General features: G+C 42.5%; 1 protein-coding gene, 3 non-coding genes and 1 pseudogene across 8 annotated transcripts; all 5 read right to left on the reverse strand.

Annotated features, from left to right (window-relative positions):
* Positions 1-107: 107 nt before the first annotated feature.
* RPL17 (ribosomal protein L17) lies at positions 108-5,656 on the reverse strand. Of its 5 annotated transcripts, none has more exons than XM_008952557.4 (7): positions 4,079-5,656; positions 3,153-3,205; positions 3,026-3,066; positions 2,437-2,571; positions 2,093-2,191; positions 989-1,180; positions 108-193 (listed from the first exon to the last, which is right to left on the reverse strand). In XM_008952557.4, the coding sequence occupies exons 2-7, from the start codon at positions 3,190-3,192 to the stop codon at positions 146-148; spliced, it is 555 nt and encodes a 184-aa protein (XP_008950805.1). In that variant the 5' UTR covers positions 3,193-3,205; positions 4,079-5,656; the 3' UTR covers positions 108-145. The 5 variants fall into 5 exon arrangements, with proteins under 5 accessions (XP_008950805.1, XP_057156464.1, XP_008950806.1 ...); XM_057300481.2 differs by having other exon boundaries at positions 3,153-3,454; positions 4,079-4,102; XM_008952558.4 differs by having other exon boundaries at positions 3,896-4,102.
* LOC112437799 (small nucleolar RNA SNORD58) lies at positions 875-938 on the reverse strand. The gene has a single exon (XR_003026313.1). It is a non-coding gene; the product is annotated as a small nucleolar RNA SNORD58 (small nucleolar RNA).
* Positions 2,904-2,968, reverse strand: LOC112437798 (small nucleolar RNA SNORD58). Its single transcript, XR_003026312.1, has one exon. It is a non-coding gene; the product is annotated as a small nucleolar RNA SNORD58 (small nucleolar RNA).
* On the reverse strand, positions 3,285-3,350 carry LOC112437800 (small nucleolar RNA SNORD58). The gene has a single exon (XR_003026314.1). It is a non-coding gene; the product is annotated as a small nucleolar RNA SNORD58 (small nucleolar RNA).
* Positions 5,361-7,825, reverse strand: LOC100981153 (signal recognition particle subunit SRP72-like; annotated as a pseudogene).
* Between the last annotated feature and the right edge of the window lie 750 nt (positions 7,826-8,575).

An 8,575-nucleotide genomic window follows, 5' to 3' on the forward strand; every position in this document is an offset into this window, starting at 1 on the left:
GGTGCAGGGTAAACAATCTGTGTTTCTAGTTCTAATGCTAAAAAATCCTCATTTGATCCATCTTGTAAGGACACTTGAAATATGTTCACTAATAAAGACAACCAACATTCTTTTCCTTTTAATTACATTTATTTTAATGCTGAATTTACTCCCGTGCCATAAGTTTTTGTTTCTTCAGTTTCTTCTGGGATATCTGGGGAAAGAAAAATGTGTTGTTAAGTTTCTTGGAGAAAACCACAGTACATCTTGGAAGACTTCAGCTTATTTTGGAGGCAGGAAACCTAGTCGTTAAGGACTAAGGGGGAAAAATACTTAAATGGTAGAAATCAACAGAACTTAAGTTCATTAGATGTAAAAAGAAGTGTACAGAATCACTCAGGTTCTTGACTTAAAAGAACTAAATGTGATCAATTACTGAAAACAAGCTTCTTAGATTTGGGGAGAGGGCCCATTTTGAAGTGGCTATGTACATCTAAGTGGGGCCATCAGCAGATAATCATACGGGCCTGAGGTATTGAATATAAAACTACCATTTTTTTTTTTTTTTGAGACAGCGTCTCACTCTGTCACCCAGGCTGGAGTGCAGTGGCACGATCTCGGCGCACTCCAAGTGCCTCCTCCCGGGTTCACGCCATTCTCCTGCCTCAGCCTCCTGAGTAGCTGGGACTACAGGCACCCGCCACAATGCCCAGCTAATTTTTTTTGCATTTTTAGTAGAGACGGGGTTTCACTGTGTTAGCCAGGATGGTCTCGATCTCCTGACCTTCTGATCCACCCACTTCAGCCTCCCAAAGTGCTGGGATTACAGAAAACTTACCATTTATTATTAGTCAAGAAACAAACTTACAAAAGCCAAAATAAGACAGGTGAAAGGGTTGCTCAGAATAGTTTTCTTTCATAGTTATTCCAAAGGTGTCCTAAGATAGTCATCACAGCAACCACAAATCTTTCTACTATCACAAACAAAACCGAGCAACTACTTATTTACCTTTTTCTTCTGGGCAACCTCCTCTTCTGGTTTAGGAACAATCTGTTCCTTTTCCGTAAGGATCATCTCAATGTGGCAGGGAGAGCTCATGTATGGGTTAATCCGACCATGAGCTCTGTAAGTCCGGCGGCGCATCTTAGGTGCTTTGTTCACTTGGATATGCTCAATGACCAGAGAATCTACATCTAAACCCTGGGGAAGAAAGGAAAGAGAATGAAACCAGGAACATCCTTAATTAGTAAAACACCACAAACTATCATTGCTAAATATGAATTCCCAGGCTTGCTCCAAAGTCCCGCCTCAATGAAATCATTTTTGAAAGGCAATCCTTTTATTCTGCAAATAGCATTTTTTAAAGCAGTTGTCTGCCTTCACCTTTACATGTCTAAATTGCCACCAAACTCAGTGTGCTATACATTTTGTCTATGAGTGGCCTTCCCAAAGATCCTTAGACGGGTGGAGAGCTGAGGGGTAAGGAAGAACCTAATTCGAAGTCTTGATGATAAACAAAATTTCTCAGCATGGCTTAGAAGGTTTGGAGCTATACAGACCTAAACTAATTCCAGTTCTGGCCCAGACCTTCAAATGCAAAAGGCTAATGGGTAATATACAAAATGGAGAAATTTGTGTTTTGTCAACACAAGTTTGTCATTGTTTAAACTTTTTGAAATTTTAAACAATTTCTTTCTGAAATGCAACATGACTCTCCATTATGAAGGTAGGCCACAAACCACATTAATCACTGCTAAGGCAATCATTTTGATAATTAATCATACTATCAAAGGTGTTATGTCACAAAAAGGGGTAAAAGCCCCTGGTAAAGTACCTCCAGTGTTAAAAAGACAGCAGAAAACTAGAAATACTAAGTGTTAGGCTTAAAGAGACCACAGAGCACGCTTCTGGATCTTCACAGAATTTTGCCATAAAGGGACTCAAAAGAAAATAAAAGGAAATAGTTTCATTCTGTGGAAACTGCAGGTAGAAATTTAAAAAATCCTAAATGAGTTAATTACTGAAAACAAGAAAATCAAGGACATAAATCTGAACAGCCAACATTAATTAAACAACCACCCAAGTTGCACAGGATGTTAATGGTTTGGGTACCTTAAGTTCAGCATTACTCTCTGCGTTTTTAAGCATGTGCAGCAAAAATTCAGCACTCTTTTTGGGCCACCGACCTTGTGTCCAGCCCCACTGCTTGGCCTGAAAGAAAATGGAGATGATGAGTCATTTTCCTTGATTTAAATTAACGTTACAGCCAAGATGAATTTATTTTATCTGATATCAAGGTTTCTTAGGATATGGTTTATTTCACCATCAATCCACGGTGTCCTGTCATTACAGCAACCAGAAATAGGTTCATCAGCACAGATCTTAGCCATTCTTATCCTATCCCATCACTTTTCCATTAAAATCTGTCTTTTCAAATGGCAACTAAGAATTCTCACCTGCGCACACCTGCCAACTCCACCATTGTAACGTCGGAATGGTACACACTGTTTCTGTAAAGTGACATCTTTCAGATACTTCGTGGCTTTTCGTATATGCATACCCTTGATGGCCTGAGCAGTTTCACGAGTGTTCTAAGTATGAAGAATAAAGTGTTGGTTAACTAGATCAAAGCTTTAATTTTTAAAGTAAACATTAAATTTTCAGCTTTTCAAAATGTCGAGTTATTTCTATTCTTTGGGGGCAAGGCAATTAAAAAAACTTGTGACTAAAAGCCAGGTAAACTTCGTTGAAGCTAGAGAAAACTCCAAAACTCCATTTATTCACTATAAAATGTTTAAATTCCATCATCATGTAATTACAATTAAAATGCCCCATCTTGATCTGCACACTAGATTTCCAAATGGTTTTCTGGTACAAACGCTACATCCTTACACCCTGATCATCAATGCCTAAATATAAGGTGGCTGCTCAGAATTTATTAATTTTCACGGTAAATCCAAAGGTGTCCTAAGAAAGTCATCACTGCAGCTACCTTTTTTGAGTGGAACATGAGGAACTGTTGGATCACAACTATGAATCGCATACCTTGAAGTGAACACGAAGATTGGAACCTCTTGATTTGCATGCTAGAAAATAAAACGTTTTGGTTAATTTTTGGTATCTTATGCCAACCCCCAAGTAGGAAATAGGTATCTACCTCCTGTCCACTTACATTTCGTGGGGTTCTCCGGGTCAAGTGAATAGCGAACCATTTTCACAGATTACCTAGAGGAAAGTACAGTGTAATTCTGTCAATACGTACTTACAGTAACTCATTCAGTATAAATATCAGATGATTCGAACAGCTGCTCAGAGAGTAGTTGTTTTCATTATTAATCCAAAGGTGTCCTAAGAAATGCCATCATCGCAGCCATACTTTCCCCCACCAAGGGCTTGCTTTCCCTTTTATCTGCCAGTAACTACAGCACTGCTTCCACAGAAGTAGCCACACGGGCCTCACCAATCCAGTCAACCCTTTGGAAGAAAATACAGCCCGTTTCAATCCAATGCTGGATCTTCCAGGCGTAAAATGACTCGACGCATCCACATGGCACAACTCAACTATAACCCTCTACACCTCCTCCCTCCCGCTCTACAGAAACCCCTTTGCTGTCAGGGCTGCAGGTAGTGAGTGCCGTCTCTCTCAACACCTTCGGGCTATGACCCACGTTAAGAGCCCTCCAGTACGCAACACTCTTGTAGTAACGTGTAACGCCTCCACCCGACTTTTCTTTCCCCCAAAACGTTTTCCTCGTTGCGGCCACCACTCACCACTAGACACCGGACCTCCGGAGTCCGCACGGACCACAGGCGGCCCGCACCCCACGGCGGGCCGGCGCCCCCACCAGTGGAGGAGCCCGGTCGTCCCCATTCCCGCCCATCACGTCCCTCTGCGGACCTCAGAGGCCGACTGACCCCGGCTCCCGAAGTCAGGCCCTCCGCCACGTCCTCCCGCATAAGAAACCACCGCCTCCAGCGAGGATTTAGTAGCGCTAGGAGTTCTCCTCCCGGGGGCCTGGAGGCCGGCGCCCCCGAAGCCAGGATGGCGGCGATGGCAGGAGGATTGAGCCCTCGGAGCAACGCAGGAGAAACACTCACCTCAGGCTGCTTAGGGAAAGAGGAAGAGCGGTGGATTTTGGGAGAACTCATGAGAACTTGACTTCTCGCGAGATTCGTAGCCGAAGAAACGAGATCTGAGGAGGCAGGAAGGCGGAAAGCGAAGGGAGTGTGGAATATGTTTTAAGAACGTGTGAAAACGAATTGCCTCCTTAGGGACTGTCTCAAAGTTCTCTTTTTTGTATACAGAAATAAAAATTCAGGGTTTTAAATGTCAGTCAATTAAAAACAGGGTTGTAGTTCTAGGACAGGCTACGTATTATTAGATATGAAAGAAACATTTTATTTATTCGTCAACATTAGTTAGGTTTGATTATGTGGCCCTGTACCCCTGAAAGTGGTTTGTAAATGGCCAATTAAAAAGATGAAAGGATGAGACGTAATTATGGTAATCAGGAAATTCTCAGGATGGGAATGTCATCCAATCAATTGTATTATAACCTGTGTGAAAAATGCGCTAACTGAAGGGTCTGGTTCAATATCCTCGTTTTCCCCGCTGCTTCTAGATCTTCATCTGGAGGAGAAAACCTTTTGGCATTTTCTTCCCTTTTTTCCTTCCCTAGGTCATCTCTCTGGTTATTCCCTCATAGTCAGTGATGCACTTAGCTTTTGTTAGGGCTTCTATTTCATGGCACCACCCTTCTAGGCAGCTTAAACTCTAGGGGAGTAGACTCCAGGCTAGGCTCACTTGCTTCCTTGACCTCAGTGTAGGAGACCTCAGCCCTAAGTCTCTCCCCTCGACTCCACTTCCATTGCTGATGCTGGATTCCATGGTGTTTCCTCGGTAATTCCCTCCCCTCACATGAGCTTTCAACTGCATGCTAACTCCCAGATTAATACCCCAGCGCCACATCTGTCTCCTGAGCTAGACCCTAATAGCAAACTACTCCCTGGACATCCTTTCTGGGAGGTCCCTGAAGACCTGAGGTTATTTGAAACCTAACATGCCCTTAAACAGAACTCTTTGTCTTCTCCTCCGGGTTCCTCTTTTATGTTGCATGGTGACAAGAGTAACGGACAATGATTCTATAAGCTTACTAGATTCCAGGCAGTATTTTCAGTGTTTTTACATGCATTTCCTCAAGTAATCCTTAGGACAACCTTTTGTAAATGATGAAGTTGATCTGGCTGCTACAATGTGTTAAAAAGAAGAAGAAAAAAAAGGAACTCCCCGGCAAACCCAAGGTCCGGCAGCTGGGAGTGGCAGCTCTGGGATCCAAGGCAGCCTTGTGTGACCAAGCTCTGCATCCCTAGGCGACCCTGCCTTTCTCCCTTCCTTGTTTGGCGACTTCCCCATACACCTAGGATCTTAAACCAGAAAGATGAGAGACTCCCCTCTTCTTGTCTTTGCACATACAATTATTTAACAAAATCTGGATTATTCTTTTAAGTGGTCTTCTTGCCCTAATTATTTCTGCACTTTAATATATCCTCCATATTCCTGACAGTCATTTTTCTTTTCTTTTCTTTTTCTTTCTTTCTTCTTTTTTTTTTTTTTTTGAGACAAGGTCTCACTCTGTGGCCCCAGGCTGGAGTGCAGTGGTGTGATCTCAGCTCACTGCAACCTCCGCCTCCAGGTTCAAGCACCCACCACGATGCCCAGCTAATTTTTGTGTTTTTAATAGAGATAGGATTTTGTCATGTTGGCCAGGCTGGTCTTGAACTCCTGACCTCATGTGATCCGCCCACCTCAGCTTCCCAAAGTGCTGGGATTACAGACGTGAGCCACCACGCCTGGCCCTGACAGAGTCATTTTTCTAAAATGGCTGTCAGAATGATCATGTCATTTTTTTGGTTTTTTTTTCCTGTGGCCCCTGTTCCAAATATTTGGGGATGATATAAGAGCCTTCCATGATCTGGCCTTTGCCTTCCTCATCTTTTATCCCTTCTTTCTCCATCCCTTATGGACTCCAACCATATTTTCTCTGATTTTAGGGAGAAATCAAGCCTATAATTAAAAACAGTCACACCACATTTGAGTCTGTCAGCCAGCATTGGATTAGATTAGAAGACATTTAAGCCTTGTGAGATCATTTCCTTTTGAGTGAATAGGTTGTCTTTTGAACCTTCAGTGATTTTCCTATAAAACTTAAATGAACTTTTTTCTTAGATGGAATCTTTCTCTGTTGCCCAGGCTGGAGTGCAGTGGCTCATTCACAGCGCACTGCGGCCTCTCTTTTTTTTTTTTTTTTTTTTTTTTTGCTTCTTGGTGTGTTACCTTTATTATATTCCTAGACTAGTTTAAAATTATATTTCTGAGACTAGTTTAAAAAACAGCCTGCAACAAGAGTATTCTCATCACCAGCTACCTTTTCCACCTTTCTTCTTTTTCTGTTGCTGTTTCTTTTTTGTTGCTGGAGCGCCTGCAGGTTTCTGTGTCTTGGGGATATGATGTTACTTGCAGAGGCAGATAGTGTCGCTGCACTGCCGGGTCTTGGGGAGGGGGCGGGCTGCTCACAGTTTTTCTGGCATCCAGTTCTGATGAAGCTCCTGCAGTTGCTCCCTGGATCCCTTTTCCAATCTGATCCTTTTTACCTTTCTTTCTTCCCCGGTAATAAGAATGTTCTTGAATTGGTAGCCATCTTTCTGGATCTGGGGTAACTTTTGGGTCATAATTCTTAGGCAATTTTCCCATCTTTTTCTTCTTTTTCAAATTTCCCCACCCTTGCTCCTTTTGTTGACTATCTGCAATAACTTTGCCACCCTTCTTCCAAATGTACGTAGCACCAGGAGAATTTTCAAGAGCCTTGACATCTACTTTTAGAGACATGCTATCTGATAATTACAAGTGTTCACAAAGAGCTTTGTCTTTCTCTGGATCTACAAGTGAGTAAGCAGAAATAAGCTGTGTCAGGGTGTGAAAATCTTTTGGATTTTGTTTCCATTGTTGTTCTAGGTCACTAATTGCCTCCTTCTTCTGTCTATATTTGAGTTTGAAGTTTGCAGCTTCTCTTATCAAGGACAAATGAGCAGGAGATTTGGGCCAATGGTTTTGACACCACTGGATAGTATGTGTGAAGACCTCAATGGCACTATCAATATCTTCTTCATGGCTATACATGATCACGAATGCAGACACCATGCCTGGTTTCTGCTTTAACTCTTCTATGCTTCTCAATATTAGACATGCTTATAAATATTACCTTGAGAAATTTTCAACTGTGCCATGGTCAGCTTAATTTCAGCTGCATTTTCTGGATGTTGATCTGAAAATTCCTGAAGCAGCTCTGTTGTTTTTGTGTGCTGCTTTCCAGGCAAACCTGGGCAGCTTGGATTAACATAGGTGGGAGATGCTCGGGACTTTGGGACTATAAATTGGTGGATATTTTGCAGCATTAATTGGCCTGGTTTGTGTACGTAGCAAGTAAAGCTTTGTTAAATTCTATAGCTTGTAGTTGTTTCTTGGAAAGCTCAAACTCCACTCTTTCTGCATTGATTAATTTCACCTTCTTCTTGGAGTCAAAGACATTTTGGTCCTTGTTAATGGTAATGATGTTGTTTGCAATTACAGCTAGTAATCCCACATCTGTTGGTTTCAGTTTCATTATTTGATTGTAAAGTTGCAAAGCCTCCTCTGTTCGACCCTGAAGCTGCAGAATATAGGCCATCTGACCATGAATGATGGCCAGTCCTGCCTGTGGGTCTTTCTCAGTCCCATCACAGTCTTCTGATCATGAACAGCGGCAAAGATCTTCAGCTTTTCGTAGGATTTTCGTGACCTTGTTCAGCTGGCCTTGTCCAATCAGCGCATGTGCAGTGTTGTAGCCCAGCTCATGTGCACCTTCTTGGAGGCCCAAGTTCTGTGGAACCACTTTTTCCCAATTGCTTTGAGGAGTAACAACTGCTGAAAGGTTTGTTTTCCTCTCCTTATCATAATCATCTTGGGACTTTCAGGCGAGATCTCTGTATACTCTAAGTATTTATCATAGCGTTCCAAGCGGCATAATGCTTGTCCATAAAACTCCTTCAGTTTGTCTGTCTGCTGGTTGGCACTTTCTATTGTCTTCAAGGCATTCTTAATCCTGTTCAGTTGTAGTTGCAATATTCCTTTTCTTTTCTTTTTTCTTTTTTTTTTGAGATGGAGTCTTGCTATGTTGCCCAGCCGGAATGCAATGGCACAATCTCAGCTCGCTGCAACCTCTGCCTCCTGGGTTCAAGTGAAATTCTTCTGCTTCAGCCTCCGGAGTAGCTGGGATTACAGGCGCACACCACTACGCCCGGCTAATTTTTGTATTTTTAGTAGAGACGAGTTTTCGCCACGTTGGCAAGGCTGGTCTCAAATTCCTGACCTCGTGATCCGCCTGCCTTGGCCTCCCAAAGTGCTGGGATTACAGGTGTGAGTCACCATGCCCAGCCCGGCCTATTGTTTATTTTGTTCTTTCTTTTCTTTCCTGTAGTTTCCTGACTAGTGCCTTACCCATTATTCTCATGTTCCTGGAATTTGTGATACAAAAACAATGTACTGCCGATCAATAGCTT

Source organism: Pan paniscus, chromosome 17 (genome assembly GCF_029289425.2).
Source record: "Pan paniscus chromosome 17, NHGRI_mPanPan1-v2.0_pri, whole genome shotgun sequence".
NCBI lineage: Eukaryota > Metazoa > Chordata > Mammalia > Primates > Hominidae > Pan > Pan paniscus.